General features: G+C 37.7%; 1 protein-coding gene across 1 annotated transcript in view; it reads left to right on the top strand.

Annotated features, from left to right (window-relative positions):
• ADAMTS20 (ADAM metallopeptidase with thrombospondin type 1 motif 20) overlaps positions 1-26,027 on the top strand; it is a 165,841-nt gene that overhangs the window by 135,811 nt on the left and 4,003 nt on the right. The window contains exons 32-38 of the mRNA XM_053556101.1: positions 5,124-5,324; positions 6,167-6,296; positions 6,498-6,592; positions 6,679-6,770; positions 7,687-7,820; positions 13,774-13,865; positions 24,849-24,953. Of these exons, the coding sequence (XP_053412076.1) occupies positions 5,124-5,324; positions 6,167-6,296; positions 6,498-6,592; positions 6,679-6,770; positions 7,687-7,820; positions 13,774-13,865; positions 24,849-24,953 (849 nt within the window). The remainder of the gene's footprint in view (positions 1-5,123; positions 5,325-6,166; positions 6,297-6,497; positions 6,593-6,678; positions 6,771-7,686; positions 7,821-13,773; positions 13,866-24,848; positions 24,954-26,027) is intronic.

The following is a 26,027-nucleotide window of genomic DNA, read 5'->3' on the forward strand; positions in this document are numbered from 1 at the left end:
TTAATCCACATGAAAAAAGCCAACAATCCCATATATCAATGGGCAAGAGACATGAATAGAACCTTCTCTAAAGAAGACAGACGAATGGCTAGCAAACATATGAAAAAATGTTCATCATCTCTATATATTAGAGAAATGCAAATCAAAACCAACCTGAGATACCATCTAACCCCAGTGAGAATGGCCCACATCACAAAATCTCAAAACTGCAGATGCTGGCGTGGATGTGGAGAGAAGGGAACACTTTTACACTGCTGGTGGGACTGCAAACTAGTACAACCTTTTTGGAAGGAAGTATGGAGAAACCTCAAAGCACTCAAGCTAGACCTTCCATTTGATCCTGCAATCCCATTACTGGGCATCTACCCAGAAGGAAAAAAATCCTTTTATCATAAGGACACTTGTACTAGACTGTTTATTGCAGCTCAATTTACAATCGCCAAAATGTGGAAACAGCCTAAATGCCCACCAACCCAGGAATGGATTAACAAGCTGTGGTATATGTACACCATGGAATACTATTCAGCTATTAAAAAAAAAAATGGAGACTTTACATCCTTCGTATTAACCTGGATGGAAGTGGAAGACATTATTCTTAGTAAAGCATCACAAGAATGGAGAAGCATGAATCCTGTGTACTCAATTTTGATATGAGGACAATTAATGACAATTAAGGTCAGTGGGGAGGGGGAAGGCGAGAGCAGAGAGAGAAGGAAGGAGGGAGGGGTGAGGAAAGGAAGAGCAGAGAGAGGGAAGGAGGGGGGTGGGGCCTTGGTGTGTGTCACGCCTTCTGGGGGCAAGACATGATTGCAAGAGGGACTTTGCCAAACAAATGCAATCAGTGTAACCTGGCTTATTGTACCCTCAGTGAATCCCCAACAATAAAAAAAAAAGAAAAGAAAAAAGAAAAAGCTTAGTTCCCAAGTCCTCCACTGTGCTTGCTTGTCAGGAACACTTACTTAGGCTTTACATACATGAAAAATAAATTCCACTTCCATTAAGCCACTGGGAAAAAAATATATAATCATTCTATGTATATGAAATGATATCTTGTATATTGGAATTGCATTTCTCCGATGACTCATGATGTAAAGTATCTTTGTAAGTGCTTTTTAGCTATTTGTATATCTCCTTTACAGAAATGTCTTCAAATTCTTTGCCCATTTTTATAAAGTGATTTGTCTTTTTTATTGTTGAATTGTAAAGTGCCAACTTCTATCAGTTACACAACATGCGAATTTTTTTTTCCATTCTGTAGGCCATCTTTTCCCTTTCTTGATAGTATCTTTTGTTGCACAGAGGTTTATAATTTTCATGAAGTCAAATTTATTTATTTTTGTTTTGCTTCTTTGTGCCTTAGGTATCATATCTAAGAAATTATTGTCTATTCAATGGTCATAAACACTTATACCTATGTTTTCTTCTGAGACTTTTACAATTTTAACTCCTACATTTATGTTTTTGATACATTCTGAGTTAATATTTGTAAATGATGTAAGGTAAGGGTGTAACTTCATCCTTTTACTGCTGGCTATCTGCTTGTCACAGCACAATTTGTGGGAAAGACTATTCTTTTCTCATAGAATTATCTTGGTGTCCTTGTTGAAAGACAGTTGACCCTAAATCTATTGACTTATTTCTCAACTATCAATTTTATTTCCTTGCTCTACATGCCTTTCCTTATGCCATTATCACATAACTGTGAGCTTATGTCATTATCACATGGTCTTGGTTGTAATTTATAGTAAGATGTGAAGTCAGGAAGTATCAGTGAACCAACTTTGTTCCTATGTCTCAAGATTGTTGGCCTATTCTGAGTTACTGAAATTTCCATATGAATTTTAGGATCTGCTTGTCAAGTTCTGTGTCTAGCTCTTGTTAAAACCAGCTGCAGTTTTGTTAGAACAATTAATCTTCATCAATTTTGGAAATACTTACATCTTAATATTACCTTCTAATCCATGAAAATGAGTTATCTTTCCAGTTAGTAGGTCTTATTTAATTTCTTTCAAGTATGTTTTGGTTAGTTTCCAGTGCACAAATCTTTCATTTCTTCAGTTAAGTTAATTTCTAAGTGTTTTATTATTTTTAAGCTTCTATAAATGGAGTTGTTATCTTAATTTCCCTTTCTGATCACCCATAGCTAGTGTATAGAAAAAGAACTGATTTTTGTATATTGAACATGTCTATTGGATCTATTTTTTTTTTCTGTGTGGATAACTCAAGGTTTTCTTCATACAGCATCATGTCATCTGCAAATAGAAGTACATTAACATCTTTCCTTAAATCTACATGCCTTTTACTCCTTCTCCTTGCCCAGTTTCCCTTGCTAGAAGTTCCAGAACAATGTTGAATAGAAGTGGCAAAAACAGATATTAGGGTCTTGTTCATTTGTTTGTAGGAAAATGTTCAGTTTTTTACAACTTAGTATGTTAAGTATAGATTTTTTATAAATTCTCTTTATCAGATTTAGGAAGAACTCTTCTAGTCCTGTACCATGAAAATGTGTTGGATTTTTTTCAAATACTTTTTCTGCATCTTCTGGGATGATCATGTATCTTTTTTGTCTATTATTCTATTAGTGTGGTGTATTACATGGATTGCTTTTCATAAGTTAAAACAACCTTGCATTCCTGGGATGAATCTTACTAGGTTATGGTAATAAACCATGCTGGAATTACTTTGCTAGTGTTTTGTTTAAGATCTTTACACACACATTCATAAAAAACACTGGTCTGTAGTTTTCTTTTTTGTGTGATGCCTTTGCCCAGATTTCAGAATCACTGGCTTAATAATAAGATGAACTAAAGAGTGTTCCTTTCCCTTCTGTCTTTTGGAAGAGTTTTGGTAGGGCTGGTGCTAATTCTTTAATTGTTTGATTCTGAGCTTTTCTAGTGTGAAGTTTTTGATTACGAATTCAGTCTCTTTGCTTGTGATAAGTCTATTCAGATTCTCTCTCCTTTACAGAGTTTGTTGTTGTTGCTGTTTGTTTGGTGACTTTTCTGAAACTAATTGTATAGCCTGTATTCTTTGTCATATGTGATCATTGAAGTCTCTGCTCATTTTGTTTAATTGTCAGCTAATGGCAGGACAGAAATTCCTTAAATACCTGGCACCAATAATCTCCCAGCTTTTGCCAAGAGGCTTTATGCCGTGTGTTGGGAGGGGAAGCACTTTCAACACTCAGCCAGGCAGTTGACAGCTCTTCCTTAATTTTAACTGCTGCTTATATAGACCCTTGAGGTTAGCTGGAGGTGAGATTGCAGGTCCTCTTCAGGTGCTTCCTGGCCACACAGACAATCCTGAACATGGGTTCAATCTGAAGCCTGCCCCTGGCTTTCTAGAGTCCCATGAATATATATATATATTGGAGTTTTTCAAGGCCCTGATGGACAACTTATTCCCCAGCTTTTCTTTTTAAGGTTTTTGACTAGCTAATCATTTCTCCAATCATTATTCACCACCCTGGAAGTTGCAAAGTAAAACAATGACTTCTAATTGTATGCAAGAAATACTCTCAGACTTTTAGTACTCTTGGTAAATCAGGTCAAATAAAGACAACCTTGCAAGCGGGGTCTTCTAGAAAGCCAGTAAATAATTCAAATAATAATTCTCTGGAAATGAGGCTTTGAATGATGCCCAAGCCTGTTTGCTTCTTCCAGTGACTGCCAGACTACTGGTTTTCACCGTGACTGCAGGGCTGATGATTCTTAAGGCTCCCTTCCATAGAGGTAGAAAGGAAAGAATGGCCTAGGGCATTTTAAAGTGTCACAAAGATTGCTCTTACCAAGATTTAGCTATGTTTCTTGAATAAAAAACTCCTAGATTGCTGCAAATCTTTGGCTAATTTTCAAAGTTCTGAAAAAGTTGAGCTGATAACTTTGTCCATTTTCTCATGGCTTTTATGGGAGAGAGAATTTTTAGATGTTACTCCTCTGCCATCTTCTCCTCATTTTGGGTCTCATTTCTTCAGCTTCTTCAGACTCCTGTAAAAACTTTATTGCATGTTAGACATCATGAATTTTACCTTTCTGGTTACTGGATGATTTTTATTCATATATATATATATATTTTTTTTTTAAACTTTGTTCTGGGTTGAATTTATTTGGTTTGGAAGCAGTTTGATCCTTGCTTGCCTTGCTCTTAAGATTTGTTAAGGGGGACCAGCATAGTGTTTATTCTAGGGTTAGTTATTCCTCTCTGCCGTGGTGAAACCCTTGTGAGTGTGCTACCTAGTACCCCCCATATGAAAGATTTTTGAATCGGCTGGAGAAGATGGGTACTATGCTCAGGTCTAGTGTGAGCACCGCACACGGTAACTGCTAAATGTTTCAGCGGTTCATCGCCTGGCCTCTCTTGGTACCCTCCCATGGATCTCCACACTGGTTAGAACTCTGCTGTCTCCCTCTGGTTGTGACATGGCCCAGAAAGTCTTTCACAGCAGTAGGCTAGAATAATTATAGGGGCACTTTTTTTGTTTCCCATGCCTTATCATTATTGTTTATTTTCTGATGTTGAGTGTCTTAAAAGCCATTGTTTTATATATTTTGTCCAGTAGCTTTGGTTGTTTCAGGTTAGAAGGTAAATCTATTCAGATCTGTTCCTTGTTATTGCACATTTGCCAGAAGCAGAAGTTAGTTTGCCCATTTGGGGCCTGAGGCTTTAATTTATATCTAAATCACTTACCTGTTTTAATCAAATGGTATTAGACTTCATATTATGTTCATTAGGATAAATGTGTGCTAATTTATACATAGTTACTAGTAACCTAAGGCTAAATAGTGTCCTTTCTTTCAGGTAAGAACCCCTAATGTGTTTCATTTCTCCACAGTTGTGCCTATTAGAAAGTGTAGTTTCATTCCATTAAGATATCCTTAGTAGTGTAATGGAAAAAACATATACATGCACTACAGACAGACGCTCTACCCGGAATCTGGGTCCTTTACATTTATTGGTACAACTCTGGGAAAGATGCCTGACGTCTTTGAACCTTTGTTTATTCATCTGTAAATGAGGCTACTTAAATTTGTTGTGTAGATGACAAATTAAGTATCTGACAAATATTAAACCCTGGCTAAATGTAAGGACATCCTCTTTTCTCCTTGTAATTATGTAATCTTCAGTGTGCAGGTAACTGTGGATTTAGTTATCAACAAAGGGTTACATACTGCGTTGAGATCCGTCCTACTAAGAAACAGAAGCTCCATCAGCTTTGGCCGATAGACTACCGAGAATGCCCTGTGATGCCTTCCTCGCAGGTTCACAAATGCAGCTTTAGGAGCTGTTTGCATGTGGCCACTTGGAAAGTTGGCAAATGGAGCAAGGTTTGTATATAATTATGAATTTAAAACCTTAAGAATAAGACTTTCTAGATGTAGGATGCCTGGTAATCTATCTAACTAGATCCTTAAAGGTATCTCATATTCCTATGGTCTAGAAACCCACTTTAACAGTTATTTGTGTACATCTCTTACATCTGTTCCCACACTTACTATAACTTGGTTAAAGCAGAGACCATAACTAAGACTTATTTCTATTCCTCAGAGAACCCTGAGTAATGGCTTGCACGTTGAGTTGGTGCTTAAGAAATATTTATTGGTTAAGTAAAGAAGTAAAGAAATCTAACATCTGAGTAATAAAAGTTACTTACATTATATCCTATTCCTAATTTTATGGATAAAAAAACAATATTACTTTGAAAACTTAGCATATAACTTAATGAGAAAAAAACTCACAATAGTCTTAATCACTATCATTGATTAATGTTTAGTATGTATTTACAATGTATTGTTCCTGCTACTGCACAAAATAAATGAAAAAGGAAGCCAGGAACTGAGTTAGAATGGATTCAGGCTCAGGTTGAAGGCTATTTCCGCCTGTGACTCTCTAGCCTCCATCATATTTATTTTATTTTATTTTTTATTTTTTACAGTTTTTGGCCGGGGCTGGGTTTGAACTCGCCACCTCCGGTATATGAGGCCGGTGCCCTACTCCTTTGAGCCACAGGCACCGCTCAGCCTCCATCATATTTTTTCATCTTCAGTGGTTCTAGCCACTATTGATCCTTAATTTGTTTCAAGAGGGCTTAGTCTGAGAGGAGGAGGCTTGGGTTTCCTGGGTTGTTATTTCTCATCTAGTTCAGCCTCCCATTCTCCTCTGTTCACAGTGCTCAGTGACTTGTGGAATCGGGATAACGGAGAGACAAGTGGAATGCTTGGCTGAAAACGGCCGGTCCAGTGATTTATGTTTAAAGCGATTAAAACCAGATGCTCAAAAGAAATGTTATGTCAATGACTGTAAGTAACAGGCTTCAAAAATCTACTTAGTACCTAAGTTTTCAAAGAAGACTTAGTTAAAATGTGACAATAAATATGTGTAGTAGACACCCACTCCACAAAGGGAGTGTCAGATTTTCAGTGTATCCATCCTGTGATTCAGTTCATGCTTTGCCTGCGATTTCTTTTGTGTTGATAAATTCTGTTAACTTGTCTTTGAAGGTAAATCATTTACCACCTGCAAAGAAATTCAAGTGAAAAACAATATTACTAAGAATGGTGATTATTACCTTAACATTAAAGGAAGAATAATAAAGGTATTATGAAGACATTCCTGTTTGATTTTAACACTGACCATTGACTTTGGAAAAAGCTTTTCTAGATGTTTGCATCTTTCCTTTAGATCCATTGTGCAGACATGCACTTGGAGAACCCCAAGGAATATTTACCACTGGTCAAAGGTGAAGACAACTTTTCTGAAGTGTATGGCCTTAGGTACGAGTTGTGTTTTGGCTTATCTGTGCATTTTCATGGTCTTCCAATTTCACGGAGGACCATGAATTAGAGAATTAGAAGAATTAGAAGTTTTCTACTAATTAGGGAATTAGAAGTTCTAGTCTTCAGGGTGTTATTGGAATAACTGGCATGTGGGAATAAATAATTTAGAAGCAGGTACATGCATTATGCCCTAAACTAGATGTTATCCACATCTGTTCATTAACAAAGACTGGAGGCTGGATGTAGCGCCTCATGCCTGTATTTCCAGCACTTTGGGAGCCAAGGTGAAAGGATTTTTAAGGCCAGGAGTTTGAAGATCAGTGTGGGTAAAATGGTGAGACAGCATTTCTAAAAGAAAAAAAAAAAAAAAGCTGAGTGTGGTGGTATCGTGTGTATGCCCAGCTACTTAGGAGGCTGAAGCAGGAGGGCGGCTAGCACCCAGGAGTTCAAGTTTACAGTGAGCTGTGATGGCACCATTGTACTCCAGCCTAGATGACAAAATGACCCTCTGTCTCTAAATAAATAGATAAATAAATAAACAGATACAATAAAGTCTTGAAGGTTTGTACTCACCTACAGACTGACTAAGAATTTTGTGGATGAACAGTGGGATACAGAGAAAGTAAGAATTTAAGATCTACATGGAATTTCATAGAAGTCGAACTAATTCCAGTGCCAAAAGCTAGGAAATGACAGCTCAAGTATTTCCTACAAACTGTTCTTAAATTTCCCACTGACAATTTTTTTATGTTAACCTTCAGTGATTTTTACTTCTTTTCCATTTAACTTATTGGCACTATAATATTGAAGACCAGAAATGTGTCTTTTATCTTCCCACTTCCAAAGTTTACCATTTGTCTGCGCTATGTGGATATCTACATCTAAAGCTAGAAATACTGCAATGTTGTTACAGGCTACGAAATCCCTATGAATGTCCTTTTAATGGAAGTAGGAGGCAAGACTGTGAATGTAAAAATGATTACGTGGCTGCTGGATACACAGTTTTCAGCAAAATAAGAGTTGATCTCAATTCCATGCAGATTAAAAGTAAGTGCTAAATCTCTGCTTTCACCACAAAAACTCTACATTTGCTAATGTAAGTCTCACAACATACCAATATATGTGATAGCCAAAGTATAGACAAAAGCCTTGTGCAAAAATTAGTAAAAAAAAAATTAAAGTTATAACCTACACACTTTCTCTGCAATGGCCTGTGCCAGGAAGATCCTTAATGACAACGTAGTAGTGAAACAATGATAAGGTACTGCCCTTCCAAGATAAAAGTCTGTGCCTTAAAACGCCAGCTACATTAAAGGTAAGGAAGCTAATATCCTCAGTGTACAGGATAATAACTTCTAGAAGCTTTTTACAGGGTTTAAAGCAATAACTTACCAAATATTTTCCCATGCATTATGTCAGGTGATCATTAAGGCAGGTATGTCACAAAGTTATAAATAATGGAATTAAGTGGGAGTCAAATGACTGTCCCAATTCATCCAATTGGTAACCAACATTGGGGGGAAACCCCAATGTCCTATTCACAAATGTCAGATTGTAGATCATACTGCGTATCTGGGAAGTAATTTATAATGAAGCCAAGTTCGAACATAGTAATGGAACTTAATGTACTCTGGGCATAATGCAGCCTGCCACCCTGGAAGTTACTATCTCCATACAGAGGTAAAGAAGTTCATTTCTGAAGAAGAAACTTCATCCCAACTTCCCCTAAGGCCTCAGTGCCTTGCATGGTGCATAAATCCTAGAAAAACAATTTGTTGAGACAACACAAACATGTATACATAATATCTAAATTATAATCATATAACAAGGAATTGTTATTGTTAGCAATGATGCCTACAATTTACTGAAAATCCACCATTCACCGTGGTGGTTTTAATGAAAGTAGAGTTACTACTTAAATTTTGCCATAGTTAAGATCATAAACTCTGGAAAACTCTGGAGTCAGTCTGTCTGGGCATAAATTCCTTGTCTCTCTTTACTAGCTATGTGACCTGGGCACACCTCATTAAGCGTAGGTTTTCCCTCATCTGTAAAATAACAAGTTGCCTCTAAGGTTTTTTTTTTTTTCTCATCTTCCTTTCCTTGCTTTTGCGCTCTCTCTCTCTCTCTCTCTCTCTCATACTTTTAACATACCCAGTTATTGTCTTACACACAGTAAATGCTCTGTAAATACTAGTTATTATTTACCAATGTATATGTGTCAGGTAATTAGTATTGTAAAGTATGGAGGGGACACTTGGTCTTTTAAAACGATCATTGGTCTTTTTAAAAATTAATTTCTCAAACAAACCAGCCATTTTGCCAGGCATTAGCCTAGTTCTTGAGAGTACAACATCAAATATATACATTTTCACTTCCTCCCTTTTCCTTTCCCAAACTTGCATGATAAGAGCACAGTGTTGATCAGGTGAAACCTCCACCCACTCTGCACCTGCCCCCTCTGCACAGCCCTTGACTGCTGTCCCTTTCCGTGAGTGAGAACTAAGCTTACACATACCCTCAGTGCTGCTGGGTAATCCTGCTGTATCTGCCTTGTCTAGTTTCTCTCCCACTTACTTACACATCTAACTCGTATCTTCTCTGGCTCCAAATTTCAGAATTTTTAACACCTCCATGCCACTCATTGCTGATGACTGAGGCAATGGAACAACTAGAGGAAATTCCTCCAGTTCCCACGGCTACATCTCCCAACTGCCTAAATCTTTACCTACATGCCTTCTCTCCAATGTACTGGGGATGAACTCTTTATGCTCCCACCCAAGGCAAATCCCTCTACTCGTGCTCCAAGTTCATTGTTTTAGCCAATTTCCCTTTCTCTCTCCCATCCTGGACTTCTTCCTCTCTGCTGGGTCACTTACATTTTGCATACAGAAACATGTTCTATTTTCTCTCGTCACATCCTCTTGACTTTCTTCCCCTCCAGCCACTGTTTTAATCTTTTGTGTTCCTTTTTAGTAAAATATCCTAAATGAGTCATTATTCTCCCTCTCTAATTTCTCTCCCCCTGTGCTTTCCTGAGCTAAATCTAGTAGATCTCTATTCATACCTCTCCCAGGAAACAGTCCTTCTCAAAATCACCAGTGGTTTCTGTTCCCTTAAATCCAGTGATACAGTCTTGGTTTTCGTCACGCACCCTTTACCAGCAGCACTTGGCTTTCGGGACTTCACCTTCTTGTGGTTGGCACCTTCCTTGGCTGTTCTTTCTCCTGTGCTTCCCACCGTTCCTTACTCTTCATCTTCCACAACACTGCATGCCAAGGAGCTTAAGTTCTCAGTCATTCCCTTGGGAATCTCATTCAATTTGTAGATTTCAAATACCACCTCTTAAATGACAGACCCAAGTGCATATTTCCAACATGGATTTCTACCCTAAACTTCAAAAATCCAACTGTCTGCTCAACATATGCATGGTAATGTCCGAAAGGATAATTCAGGTATCCAAAAGTGAATTTTCAGTATTTCCTGCCACACTGTCTCCACTCCAAATTTTTACCATTACAGTAAATGGCAACTGTAATCCTGTAGTTAATTTAGCAAAACCCTGCCTTCCTTCTGTACCCACAAGCAATCCACCATCAAAGTCTGTCAGGTGAGTCTTCAGCAGGCATACTGCTATGGACAGAATCCTGCCTCCCCGCCACCACCAAAATGCACATGTTGAAGCCCGAATCCTCAGTGTGATGGCATTTGGAAGTGAGGCTGTGGTATGTAATCGAGTTTATAAAAGCAAGGCCCTCATAATGGGATGAGTGCTCTTATAGGAAGGGAAGGAGCTGGGAAAGCTCTCTCTCTCAGGAGAAGGCATGGCAGGAAGGAGCCATTGCCCTTGAGGAAGGAGCCCTCACCAGAAGCTGACCATGCTGGCTTCCTGGTTTCCAGCTTCCAGAACCATGAGAGATCAATTTTATTGAGTCAGATACCCAGTCTATGGTATTTTATTATGGCAGCCCAGACTGTGTAAGACATACACCAGATTTCACTTTTCACTACATCATTTGACTTCATTTGCTACCACCTGGTCCAAGTCTGCATCATTTTTTATAGGGATTATGCTGCCTGCGGACTGGTGTTCCTACTTCACTGCTGCACCACTCGCCCCCCTCTGGACCAAGGTTCTCTTCTCAACAGATAAGCCAGAGTGATTCCCTAGAGCATAGCCATGGCCTGTCTTTTTTGTATACATTATCCATCTGGTCTTTTTAACAACCTCAAAGGCTGCTCAAAACTCTCCAAACATTTCCCATTTAGCTCAGAGTAAAATCTTTGCCAGTCCACAAAACTCAACACGACAGCCCCGTCTCCATTACCTTCCTACCTTCAGTCCCCTTGCCCCTCCCTCCCCACCCTGCCTACTATACCCCAGACACACCCCGTCCTTGCTGTTCCTTGAACACACCAGGCGTGTTCCTGCCTTGAGCCCTGTGTACTTACTTTTCTATCTGCCTGGCACACCTGCCAGGCAGTTAGAAAAGTTACCCCTTCATTTCTTTTGGGGTTTTGATGAAATTCATCTTCTCAATAAGGCCAGCCAGTACCATTCTCCATTCCTAAATTCTCTATCTCCCCAACCTCTTCCTTGATCTATTTTCTTTGCACAGCAAATATTATTTCTAACATACAGTACAAGATTTGCTTTATTACTTTTCTTTCTCTGGTAGGACTCAGGTTTCAGCAGCCTGTGTTTCATCCCCTGTTATGTTCACAGTATCTGTAACACTTCCCTGTGCACAATAAATATCAGCTGCATTAAAAGTCTGCACTTTCCTTAAGACGCTCATAGGAACACCTGTCTTGAACAATCTTGAAGAGACATGTAAGATAACTAAGGTAGGGATAAGAGATTCAGGAGGAGGAGAAGCATGAACAAAAGTATGGAAAGGAGGGTGGCGCCTGTGGCTCAGCGAGCAGGGCGCCAGCCCCATATACCAAGGGTGGCGGGTTCAAACCCGGCCCCGGCCAAACTGCAACCAAAAAATAGCCGGGCGTTGTGGCGGGCGCCTGTAGTCCCAGCTGCTCGGGAGGCTGAGGCAGGAGAATCGCCTAAGCCCAGGAGTTGGAGGTTACTGTGAGCCGTGTGACGCCACGGCACTCTACCAAGGGCGATAAAGTGAAACTCTGTCTCTACAAAAAAAAAAAAAAAAAAGTATGGAAAGGTGATGCTAGAGAATGAGAACTATTCCAGCTTTGTCTAAACATGAATCAGCTGGAGGTTATGGGATGGATGGGGGCCAGTTACAGACATTCCCAAAGGCCTGATGGTGATGAGAGGGGATACGAAGACAAACAGCTGAATTGTATCTTGCAAGTCATAGGAGATAGTGGAGTAAAAGCAGAACTGGTAAAGGAACAGACTCGGTTGGAGGGAGAACACATTATATCCATGAAAACGATCAGGAAGTTAATGTAATAATTCAGATAGAAAGTGTTGAGGGACTGAATTAGGGACATGGGTCAGGATCGGGTTCTATCTGAGAAATATTAAAGTGGTCGACTCTACGGTATTTTATGACAGAAAGGCTGTGGAATTAGTGACATAGAATATTTAGAATGATTTCCAAAATAACCAGGTGGATGGTGGTAGCTCATTGAGATAGGAAATACAGTAGGGTAATAAATTTGGAGAAAAAGATAATTTTAATGCAGTTAGCTCTGGACATAGTAAGTCAGAGCTAACATCATATTATCTATGGATCATAATAGGAGGTTGAAATATGTTCTGTAACCCATCAGAGTCAGGTAGACTAGATGTGTACTTACAGGTCGTCATTTATAAAACCAAGGCCATTGGTTGGTCATCACTCTTTTTGGAGGAGGTAGTAGCAAAAGAAGCTTTGAAAGTTGCAACTCTGTTCTGACCCAGTCTAACCCCTAAGTGTCACACATGATCAGTGGTGTGCATGTGAATGTTTAACAGTCAGATAATCCTGGAGGAGGAAAAGTCAGATTTGTAGTATTGGGCAATTTCTACGGTGTGTACACACATGGAATCCCCACTGTAGCCAATTGTAAGCTGTCAACATGCCCTCCTCACACAAGGCACTGGGAAGACGTGCACGTGGTTGGCCCTCACTAGTTCTTACAGGCTGGTCTGGAACACCACGATAAGCCTACTGGTTTCAGAAGGTGTCCGTGGAAACATGATGGATATTTCTAGAAATGCTACCTTTTGGGCTTGCCTCCAGGGGACTGGTGTCATCATAGGGAATGCAGTGATCTTGCAGCTTGAAAAGTGAAGTGATTTGAAATAACACCAAGGGTGAAGACAGCCACTGGGTGTATGGTTTGGTTGGGATATTATTTAAGTGATTCAAATATGATTAAGTGATTGAAGCAGCTAACTTTTAGGCTCCTGCCAACCGATGATAGATAGAGCCAATGTTTCTATTTTTGGTACTTTATCAAAATCTCCAGCACTATTGCCAATCAGGATATACACACATTTTATTAGCGATGTTAGCAAAAGGAAGATTGAAAAGAAAATAATACAATGACATAAGAAATGAAAGGAAATACCACCTTTTTTAGCACAGAGCTTTTGAATTGCCTAATGCATCAACATACACCTGCCTATAGGTCGTCTACAAGCATATATAGACTTGATATTGCTTTGTCACATCGATTTACCTTTAAATAATCTTATTTTTCCTTCAGCAACTTTGCTCCTAAACCTGTTTCATCTATTTTAGGTATTCATTCTGATATAAAATATAATAAAACATTTATTTAGTTTTAAAATCTATTTCAATTATAGATGTACCTGCCATTTTAGGGCAATTTATGAGATGAACATTTTTGTATCAAAAAAATTATTTATTTAGAGCCTGTTCTAGGTTATGTACTATAATCAGGAAAATTTTTACTTAAATTTTTAAAAATAATGATCAACATATATATTGAAGAAAGTAATATGAGAACTGTGTTTGACAAGAAGACTGCATTGCTGTCTCAATCATACAGCATTTCATTTATTATTTTCTAGCTACAGACCTTCTTTTTTCCCGGACAGTATTTGGAAAGGCAGTTCCGTTTGCCACAGCTGGAGATTGCTACAGTGCTGCCAGATGCCCACAGGTATTTCGCATTTGATTATTTTTTCCCATTGCTATCAAAAAAAAAAAAAAAAACACTTGATAGTGCTTCCCTTCATTCATTTTTTGATCAAAATATTGCAAGAAACACAGTAAATAGAAATGCAAAACTTCTCATATGCACTTTATTTCAAAAGTTCTGAATAAACTTTGCCAATTGAGCTTGTTTGAAAGGTAGAATAAAAATTTTAAGTTGTTTAGATTCTATTTCTCCTTCCATGATAATATATCATTTTTCAGTTTTGACCAGGTCTACGGCAATGTATGGACTTGGTTATTTAAGAGTCGGGTGTTTAATTTCCACATATTTGTGAATTTTCCAAATTTCTTTTCTGTTGGTTTTTTTTTATCTCTATTTTTATTCCACTGTGGTTTGAAAGCATACTCTATAGTATTACTTCAGTCTTTTTAAATTTTCTGAGCTTGTTTTATGATATAGCATGTAATTTATCCTGGGAAATATTGAATACATGCTCAGGAGGCATGGGCATCCGTCTCCTCGTTGCTGGGGGAAGTGTTCCACAGACCGCTTGTTGGTTTACAGTCGTCCAGCTCTTCCTTTTCCTATTGATCTTCTACTTAGCTGTTCAATCCTCCTGAATGTCTGCCCGTGTTATTTTTGAATTGTCTATTTCTCCCTTCAATCTTGCTTCATGCACTTTATTTAGTTTTATTTACTCTGAGGCTTTTTTGTACAGGAGTATGTGTTTTTACGTGTCATAATTACCCAGTAGGTTGATATCTTTATCATTGATTGCTCTTTATCCACAGAATATTTTTTGTTTTAAAGTCTAATTTATCTGATGTTCCCATAGCCACTCCGACTCTCTGAGAGTTGCTGTATAAATTTTCATCTTTACTTTCAACTTATTTATATCTTTGGATCTAGTGTTTTTGGTCTGCTATGTTCCCGTAGAGCATTTGAGCATTTTGTTAGATTGTTGCCTTTTGATTCATATCCACCATCTTTATTTTCTATATGTTTTGTACTGTCTGTCTTCCGCTGTTCTTTACTGCTTCCTTTTTTGCCCAGTGAATGGTACCTAGTGTAACATTTAAATTTCCTAATGTTTTCATTATGTTTTTTGAATTGCTTCCTTAGCAATTATTCACAGACTTACTGTACGTGTGTGTTATACTATAGAGAGTATATATGTATAATATTTCCTATTTCCTATTTTTACTATTAAACATTTTTGTATTTCCAGTAAAATATAGACATTATACTCTTCTATATGGCCTATTTCATTCTCTTTTGTTGGTGCTATGTCCATTAAACTTAAATGCAACAAACCATGTATCGTTATAAAATTACCTTATACAATTTTATGCCTTTTAGAGAATATAAGAAAAGAAATTAGAGCACTTATACATTCATTGAGTTTTTAAAAATATAAAAGACCTTTTTATTTAATACTCTTGGTTGTCTTTTATTTCTTCCTGTGGATTGGACTTATTATCAGGAATCATTTTCTTACACCAAAACAGCTTTTCTTCCATCTGCATTATTTGTGCGATTGTTGTCAAATATATTACATTTCTGTTTATTATAGGCCAATAATACAATTATCTACATCTTGGTTTATACAACTGTTTTTAAATCAGTTAAGAATAAAGGTGAGGAAATATGCAATTATAGTGTCTTTTATACTTACCAACATAATTGCCTTTACCAGTACTTTCTGATTGTTTTGTGTCAATTTGTATTATAGTAAATACTTATATTTTTATTGATATTCTCTATTTGATAAGACTTTTTACCACACATTATTATTATTATTATTTTTTTTTTTTTTTTCAGTTTTTGGCCGGGGCTGGGTTTGAACCCACCACTCCGGCATATGGGCCGGCGCCCTACTCCTTTGAGCCACAGGCGCCGCCCTACCACACATTCTTTTACATTTTTAGACATGATTTTCCTTAGTTTGAACATATTCATATCAGCTTCAGTAACCTCTTTGTCTGCTTAGTCTAACATCTGTTAGGCAAGGCAGTTTTTGTTGCCTTTTTCCCCACGTATGAGGGATCCTTCCAAGTTTCTTTTTATGTCTCTTAATTTGTTGTTGAAAACTGGTCACTTTTGGTAATATATTTTAGCAACTTTGGATACTAATTATCTCCTCTCCTTTGGTACTTCTTGCTGTTATTGTTTTTGTTTGCTTGTGTATTTTTTTTTTTTAGTTTCTTGGCTGACCTGTTTCAGTGAATTCTATATTTTCCCCTCTCAGAGGAAATAGCCGTGGGCACACACGGTCACCCCAATGTGCCTCTTCCCCAGGAATGACAGTGGTCTCTGCTGGAAGAGTGATTCAGCTCCTTCTCCAGGACCCCCTCTTACATTTCTCACTGGTTCGACTCTCCTGATACCATCATCTGCTCTTTGTCTCCACTCCTTGCTAGATGATTGTTCTGGTCTTTCAATGACATCCTGAGAGCATAAATTACTCCACGGTTGATTCAATTAAATTGAGCCCTCTCTCTGCAGCCTCAACTAGTTGTATAGGTCAGTCTTTGAGGTTAGAAAAGAACCCCAGGGGAACCCTTCTTCACTCCTTCCCTGGTTCTGTCTGTTAACCTTCAATATCATCTATTATATTTCTTGTTGCTGTCCTTGAGCTATGACCCTCCTCTTTACTGCACACCACTAAAATCTTGTTTTTAATAGCATCCGTAAGTTGGAACTTACCTACATTCTATTCCAAATAAGCTCAGTCCCATTAAGAAAAGCTACGGAATTTTCAGGTTATACAACTTGTTTCTCTCCCTGGGAAGAACTTCTGCACCTATCCAGTGGATCTGGGGGCAGGGATGGTGGCCACTCAGAACAACACCCCTACTCTACAAACGGGGTCCTGCATCGTGGCACTGGGCTTTGATCTTCTTGGATTTTGCTTCTCAGCATGGAAGCTCTGCCCTACCAATGCTTTGGGGTACGGATGATTCATGTTTAGTGTTTTTGGTCTACTGTGCTTAGGATAGATCATCTGCTCTATGAGTAAGAACTGGGTGGAAAAAGGGAGCTTCAGCCTCACAGCTACTCTTGCTTCTAATAAACCTTTTGAAATACAGAGCTGGGTGAGACATGAAATGCTGGTGGCCTGCCCCTCCAAGGAGATGGTGGGAGAATGGAGTCCTAGGTTCTTAACTGCACCCACCATGAGCTGAGCTGTGAGAGAGAGAGGGTGGGCCATGGCTCTCACTCTTCATACCTAGAGTTAGTAGATTTTCTCCAATAAATGTTTCTCTACTTGCTGTATAACCTTATGACAATTACCAGAGATGTGTAGTCGTCAGTTTGATAATTTTCACTAGTTGTGCTTGTTTCACTGGAGAAAGTGTCCAAGGGCTACTCACATTGCCATTCAAAGAGTGCTTCATCTCTTGGCTATCTTTTGTCAAAGCAATTAACTCTATAAGGGAATCCTCTGTTCCCATTCAATCTTTGAGGCTGGTTAGCTTTATTCTTGCCTATACTTTCTCTTCCCAGTTACCTAGTTCATTGTAGGTGGTGATTACATCCTACATTGGATTAGACTCCCCTGCTGAGACTCCTTCTCTTCTGAAGGCTTGCGTTGTTTCTTCAACACCTGTTCTAACATCAAGGATGTGTGACCTAGAATTTTAATGGGATGTTCAACCGGCAGCCTGTGTGTCACATGCTGATTTTTCTAAGGACATTTTTGCTTATCTTTGGTGTCTGACACAGTGAAAAGTATGCATGGAATTTTTTTTTCTTTGTTAAACAGCTTCCATTTGTGTTTAGGTATTTAATGCATGGCCCAGGGCAATTCTTATTCTTCCAATGTGCAGCAGAGAAATAAAAGGTTAGATACCAATCTGTTCCCTGGTATATGGAGATCTTTTGTGGTGACACTTCACTTTGACCCCTTTAAATGGAAATTATTCATTCTCCAATGGCAAACCCATCTCAGGACTGGTCAGCTTTGTCCAAAACCCATCCTCTTTTTAAGCTATGCCTTCTGGTCATATACATGATGTGATTAGAGAGAAATAAATTGTCAATGCAACTTAGCAGTGTGAACAGTCTTGCTAATACAAGTCCTCACAGAAGTCATTACATTGAGAAGTTCACCAAATTCTGGAAATCTGCTCCTTGTCATTATGTAAATTAAGTAAATTCTGGCCAATGAGACAACATACTTCATAGGAGACTGATATACAAGTAAATCATATAACTGTCAAATGGAATCAAAATACCTTGTATTTTATTTATGAATTCTCCTCATAGGAAATATCATAACAGAAATCATAATGAAAATTTTTGATGGGTATGGAATCCGAATAAGAGGTATTTACACAATCAGATTTTTAAAAAAGATAGTTTTTATCCATTTCTTTCTAACTCCCTTTCTCCAATTTCTGTGTAATCCGATTTTTCCACATAATATTTTGAGAGAGTTAGGTAGCCATAGATTGGCCAATCACCATTTATAGTTGAATAAATGGACATTTCATATTAACAATATGTCCAAGATCCTTGAGAAAGTTATAGGCAGAACCAGTAATAACATTCCCCTATCAAGGCAAGATGCCTCACTCACACAGTTTTAAAGACATTTCTAGAATACAAAGCTTTATTTCAAAAGTTAAGGATATTATTTGGGCATATAGACACCCTTGTCTAAGGGAGCTGTGCCTTTTCTATTTTCTGCATTCTTCTGCTCAAGGCTACTGTTACCAAAAATACAAACTGCCCGGTATTTTTGGAAACGTTCTGGTGAATATATAAACCAGATTTTGTGTTAAGTTACACAGCATTTGCATGAATACTCTCCAGATGTTTGATGTCACAGAAAGAACTTATTCTGTTGTTTGGGATTCATCAAAACCACATCCTCTGTGTTTGCATATGACAGGGTACCCTGGACATGAATGCTCAAAGGAGAACGGACACATATGGCTCTCTTTAGGGAACATAAACTCTGCCACATTGCAATATGAGATGAAGTTAAGGAGTGTGAGGTGATTGTAGAATACATATGTCAAAAATGAGGTAAAGTAAACGTCCTTTACTTTTTGCAGACACACACACACATACAGTATGGATCCTTTTAGCTGGTTTGTAATTAATATTTGATTACATAAGAAAAAGAGCAATATTCACATTCCGCCAATTCCAGTAGAGCAAGGCCAGCCTCATTTAGATTGTGTAGAGTCAGTAATTACATATTTAGAATGTGTATTTTTTATTATCAGATGTCAGGTTGAATATGTATGCAGAAAATGTACCTTCTGATTATATTGATGGTTCATCTCTTGCCTTTTTTTTGTCCACTTGATTGGTTTTGTCACTGAAAGCAGCGCATTCAATTTTCCTTTTGTGGAGGTGTCTGTCTATGTTTCCTTGCATCCCTTATAGCTTTTGTCCCCTAAAAGCTGTTGCTGTGTTATTTAATACCCAATACTGATGTGTTACACCTTCACTGCAGACCGTGAATTTAGCATTTCCTTATCATAGTTTCATGATTTGGGACTTGAATTCTCCTTTGTCCCTTCTCGAGATCATTACTCCTCTCTTTTTATACCCAGTTGCCTGGTATATTTTTTACCCATCCTTTTATTTTTTTTTCTTATTTTGTTTTAATTCAGGTAAAAATGAGGGTACATACGATTAGGTTACATAGTTTGCTTTTGTAAGGTAACATCAGAGTTGGGTCCTTCACCCAGGAAGTGTGCCATAGACCCATACAGTGTACCTGTTGGGTGTGAACTTACCCCCACCTTCCCCCACCCACTTCTTAAATTTTAATGAGTTTTTCTTTTATGTGAGCATGTAGTTGTTAGTTTACTATTTTCAAAGTAGCACTGAGTACACGTGATGCTTCTTTCTTCATTACTGTGATCCTTCTCTTAGGAGAATGCTCTTCAAATCCAGCCAGGTTTTCCCAAAAGATATAAAATTTCTGTCTTTTTAATGGCTGCATAGTATTCTATGGTATATGTGTACTGCAATTTGTTAATCCATTCATGTGTTGAAGGGTACTTTGGGCTGTTTCTGTAGCTTTGTGATTGTGAATTGTGCTGCTATAAACACAAGGGCAAATGCTCTTATGGTAATTTTTTTTTCCTTTGCAGTAAATACCTAATAATGGTATTGCAGGATCAAGTGGAAGCTCTACTGTTAGTTCTTTGAGGAATCTCCTTACTTTTTCCCACAGAGGCTGTACTAGCTTGCAGTCCCACCAACAGCGGGTGAATGTTCCCTTCTCTCTGTACCCACTCCAACACCCATTGTTTTGTGACCTTGTAACGTGGGCCATCTTGCTGGGGGTAGGTGGTATCTTGAAGTGGTTTTGATTTGCATTTCTTGCATTTTTCAAGATTATTGAAAATTCATCCATCCACCTGAGAAAAGTTTCTGTTCATGTCTCTTTCCTAGTTTTTAGTGGGGTCGTTTGCTCTTTACTTGTTGCTTCTCTTGAGTTCTTTGTAGATTCTGGTTTTTAGCCTTTTGTTAGATTCATAGTGCGCAAATATTTCCATCCTTTTATTTTTAATGTTATTTTAGGAGTGTCTCATATAGACAGCATGCATATATAGATTTTATTCTGTAAGCCACGTGGAATTAAAAAAATTGATGTTTTATTCGTTCACATTTAAAATTTTATTTTTAAATATGGCATACAATAAAATTGTCTTTTTTGGTGTATAGCTCTATGAGTTTTAACATATGTACAAATTCTTGTTATCATCACCACAGTCAGAATACAGAACAGTTCTCCTACCCAAAACAACTTCCTCACACTGCCTTGTTTGAGTTGGCCTCTTCTGCCCACCTAACTGCTGGCAAACACCGATGTTTTCTCTGTTGCTATAGTTTTGCCTTTTCTGGAATCTCACATAAATGTAATCTGAACGTAATCACAAAGTATGCAACCCTTTGAGTCTGGCTCCTTGTATTCAACGTAGTGCCTTTGAGAACCTCCATGTTGTCGCATGGATCCATAATTGTTCCTGTCTGCTGCTGGGGACTCCACCCTTTGGCTGTCTGTAGCTGCCCTGCAGTTTGTCCATTTACCTATTAGAAGATAATGGGTTGTTACCAGATTTTGGAGTTTTGATACAGGTTTTTGTACAAGTTTCGTGTGAACATAAGTTTTCATTTCTCTAGGATAAATTCCTAGGCGTAGGGTTGCAGGGTCCCCTGGTACATCTAAGAAACTTCCACACTGTTCCAAGAGTGGCTGTACTATTTTATATTTACACAGCAAAGGTCACTTTGCTTTCTCGTTAGCACTGGGATTGTCGAGTTTCACTTGTTTTCCCGTCTTTGGTGGTATCAGGTTGTGGTTTTTATTTGCATTTCTTGAGTGTTTAATGATGCTGAGCGTCTTTTAATTGCCCTCTGTATATTCTCTTTGGTGAAGTATATGTTCAGATCTTTTGTCCACTTTTAAAATTGATTAGTTTTTTTCTTTGCTGTTGAATTTTTAGAATTCTGGATATAATATTCTGGATATAAATCTTTTTTGGGAACTTGACTTTTAGAAATATTTTTTCCTGGTCTAAGCCTTGTCTTTTCTGTCTCTCAAGTATTTCTCATAGGGCAGAAGTTTTCAAGTTTGATGAAGTCAAATTTATACTTTTTTCTTTTGTAGGCTTTAATGTCATATCTAAGAAATTTTTGAAAAACCCCAAATTACAAAGATTTTCTCCTTTTTTTGAAGTTTTCATCAAAAACTTTTATAGTTTTATTCATGTCTAGGCCTATAATTTATTTTGAGCTAATTTTTATAAAAAGTCTAAGGGTTTCTGCACATTGATATCCAATTGTTCTAACACCCTGTATTGAAAAATGTAATGTTTTCTCCACTTAATTGCCTTTTCACCTTTGTCAAAAGTCAGTTTGTTGTATTTATGTCAGTGTATTTCTGGATTCTGGATTCTGGATTCTGTTCTAATGCTCTACATGTCTTTATCTTCACCCACACCACACTGATTGATTGGGATAACTTTATGATGAATGGTAAAATAAGGTAGGGTGGGTCCCACAACTTTTTTCTTCCTTTTAAAGCGTGTTTTAAAAGGAAGCAGGTTTTGACTATTTTTATTTCTCAGCTTTTCTATATAAATTTTCACCTTCTAGATCTACAAAAATTCCTGGTGGAATTTCTGTTGGCATTTATTGGATCTATATATTATATACATAACAAAATATGTACAACATATTCTGAAATTATAAAATACAATGATTTGATCAGTCTTCACAAACCAACTAGTGGAACATTAAACTTGCGTCTATCTATGTAACCCTCCTCTGTCTTATATCCATCCTTATTTTTTTTCTTTTCTTTCTTCTTCCAATTTCTTGAATTCCTAGGTCTTTTGAATCATTCTGCTTTGTTTAGTTGCTCCTTCTAAAAAATGTCAGGAAAGTGGAAGAGGAAATAAACTCCATAACGCTATTAAAATACAGATTTTTAGTTGCTCCTGTGTTGAACTAACTTTTTAGGTTAAAAATTAAGTTTGAGGTTTAAATTTTAAGCTACATGAATATAGGATTTGAAATAATTAATAGATTCATTAACTCATTTACTACATCTGAAGTCCCCTAGGAATGTCCCAGCCCTGTTCTTATGGTACTTACTGTTCCCTTATTACATCGCATTTACTTAGGTACATATGCTATTGTGCTTATTAGATTTAGGGTGAGATCTGTCTTTGAACTCTGAACTCCCATAGTTGTTGACACCATGTCTGTCACTCAATTAATTTTGAAAAAGTGAATGAAATGCATTTTTAGCCCTGTTTACATCATCACAAATTTCAGATGACTTTCTTTTTTTACCATTTTTTTTGAAATTTTTTGATGTTGAATTGCTTTTTAAATGAGGACTAAGTATAAGAGTAAAGTTTGTGAAAATTAGTCTGGAGTGGTAGATATTTCTAGACTCACTTGATTGTGTTAATGACGACCTAAACAGTCAGTAAGATTCCTTCCACTTACCTCCAGTGTGTATGTATTCACATGTTTCCAAGTCACATTAATCAAGAAGGTGTAAATGAATGGAAGAGTGGAGTGAAGTATTAGGGTGTGAAAACACGATCGGGCTCCCCATAACCACTCAGCAAGTGTCTAGGTCCAGGAAACTTGCGTTGTAGAACATATTTCTACTTTTAAGGAATTTTATTTAGTGAAAAGCCTAGAAAATGTGAGCTGAAGGCATCCACTGCAAAACTCGTATCAGCTGGATTAAGTGTCAAATAGTGTAATACATCCTAAGAATTAGTTCTTCTCATTCAAAAGCTTTACCAACATAAAATGCTGCCATCATTAATAGTAATATCATTCATTATCATGGAGTCTGAAGAGTTTAACATATTGATGTATTTACTTGTCTAATGGTGTTATTTAATATTTATACTTCTGTACTTAATTCATCCATTCCAAAATACTTATTGAGTGGCTCAGCACCTGTACAGCACAGTGGTTACAGCTCCACCCCCATAACACTGAGGCTGGCAGGTTCAAATCCAGTCCGGGCCAGCTAAACAACGATGACAGCTGCAACAAAAAATAGCCAGGCATTGTGGCAGGTGCCTGTAGTTCCAGCTACTTGGGAGGCTGAGGCAAGAGAATTGCTTAAGCCCAAGAGTTTGAGGTTGCTGTGAACTGTGACACCATGGCACTCTGCCGGGGTGACAAAGCGAGACTCTCTCTCTCTCAAAAACAAACAAAGAAACAAAAAAAACCTTATTGAGTATGTGGACTCTTTTCCAGGCTCCAGGAATATAAGCAATAAAGCAAATATAAAGGTTATAGTTTAAATTTCACAATTAAGTGATGCCATATACAATAAATCTCCTTTGAAATTTATCTAAAATTAATTATTTCTGCTATGGAAATTCTCCATTTATTGTCATTGTTTTATGAATGTATTTGGTCCTTATTTGATTTTCAATAAGAAATATATAGGATTGCTAAGAAATCAAAGTTAATTAACTGGTATCTAATTCTTTTTAGCAATAATTCTGTATAGTAATAATTCATATTATAAATATATTTAAAAGTTTAGCTTTTGCTGTCATTCATATAATATAAAACTCAATGCTTCATCACAGTCTTGCTTGGGATTCATGAGTCTTGGGCCATTGGGATATTTTGACGCAATCTAAGAATGCTTTAGTAGCTCTCTGCGCATACTGAACATTGTCAGGAGGCTGACTTAGCTTGCTTGTCTGCTGTGTAGTGTGTCAACCCGGACTATAAGATCATATAACTGTGACAGATCTTACTCACCCATTTGTCAATCTCTTTGTTATTTGAAGTTTCATTGTTAACAAAGATAGTCTGCAATATCCTGATGTAAAAATGCTCATTGTACTTGAGAAAAAATAGGTCACAAAGACACTAAAGGGACCCATACACCGTGATGTGTATAAGTCCTGTGGTATCCCATATCCACGCACCCTTCTGGGCACTTAAAATGGTTATGCTATCACATTCAATAATTTTGTATGGTAGATTAAGAAGTGATATTCTTACCACAGAAAGGTAGGGCACCATAACAAAAGCGTCTAGAAAATACATTAAACAGGTATAACATTGTAGAAGTTACAATGAGGGATCACAAATTGAAACTCCACAAGTGTCTGTCCCTACACACACTCCTTCTTTTAGGACTTGCCAGTTACTACAGGACCGTTAGCTCTAGTTGTCAAGTTGTAGAGTGCTGGGGTTGCACAGAATTACTTTTCCATAAGTAAAATTATGTGATTTAATTCAATTATTATTTATAATTGAGAGGACTTATTTTTGACCAATTTTAAAAATCCTTACCTCATTCATTTTCTTTACAATGAGGTGCAATTATTCTTTTATTTTATAAAAGCAAAAAGTAACTTGAGCTCTTTCATATATAATTCTCATTCAAATGTTTCCAGGTGAGAGCAATATTAAATATTTTACGCATTGTATCTATTATTGTTTTGTTTCACATTCCAGGGACAGTTCAGCATTAACTTGGCAGGAACTGGGGTGAAGATATCCAGCACAGCCAGGTGGCTTGCTCAGGGGAGCTACGCCTCTGTCATCATACACAGATCACTTGTAAGTCCTACTGGCCAAAAGCACGTTTCAAATACTTCAGTGCTGTGAAGTAGCATTAAGGATCTTCTACCTTCAATTTAAAGTTACATGAAGTTGATGACTGAAGAGTTATTGCATATAAAGTGTGTTGTCTATAATGCAGTATAACATCAATGTTTGAAATCGGGTTCGTTTTTATTAATGTGTGTATGTAGATTTTGCATACATACGAATCCATATATGTACGTACAGGCTAAGATACCAGAGAATGAACTGTCAAATACCATGACATGTAGGTTTTGTCAATCTCAAGTTTGGGGCTCATGACTTGAAATGCAGGTATTTTAGAAAGAGGCAGTGCTGGCGGCACCCATAGCTCAGTGGGTAGGGCGCTGGCCACATACCCCGAGGCTGGTGGGTTTGAACAGCTATGATAACTGCAACAAAAGTAGCCAGGCGTTATGACGGCTACTACTAAGCTGTAGTCCCACTACTCGGGATGCCAAGGCAAGAGAATCTCTTGAGTCTAAGAATTTGAGGTTGCTGTGAACTGTGATGCTACTGCACTCTACCTAGGGCAACATAGAAAGACTCTGTATCACAAAAATAAAATGGAAAAAGACAGTGCTTTTTTATCATACTTTATTAAAAACTTATAGGTTTGGGGCAGCGCCTGTGGCTCAGTGAGCAGGGCGCCGGCCCCATATACCGAGGGTGGTGGGTTCAAACCCAGCCCCGGCCAAACTGCAACAACAACAAAAAATAGCCGGGCGTTGTGGTGGGCATCTGTAGTCCCAGCTACTCGGGAGGCTGAGGCAGGAGAATCACCTAAGCCCAGGAGTTGGAGGTTGCTGTGAGCTGTGTGATGCCACGGCACTCTACGAGGGCAATAAAGTGAAACTCTGTCTCTGCAAAAAACAAACAAACAAAAAAAAATTTATAGGTTTGAATGTTTTAAAGTAAGGGCTAAATATTTCGTTTACTTACCTCACTGCTTTGCTTCAGTGATGGGTGATTTGTCATTTAACAAATACCCTTTACAGTTTTTTTTTTTAAAGAATTAGAATTATGATTTATGTTCTATTTCTATTTTTA

This window comes from Nycticebus coucang, chromosome 12, assembly GCF_027406575.1.
Source record: "Nycticebus coucang isolate mNycCou1 chromosome 12, mNycCou1.pri, whole genome shotgun sequence".
Classification (NCBI taxonomy): Eukaryota; Metazoa; Chordata; class Mammalia; order Primates; family Lorisidae; genus Nycticebus; species Nycticebus coucang.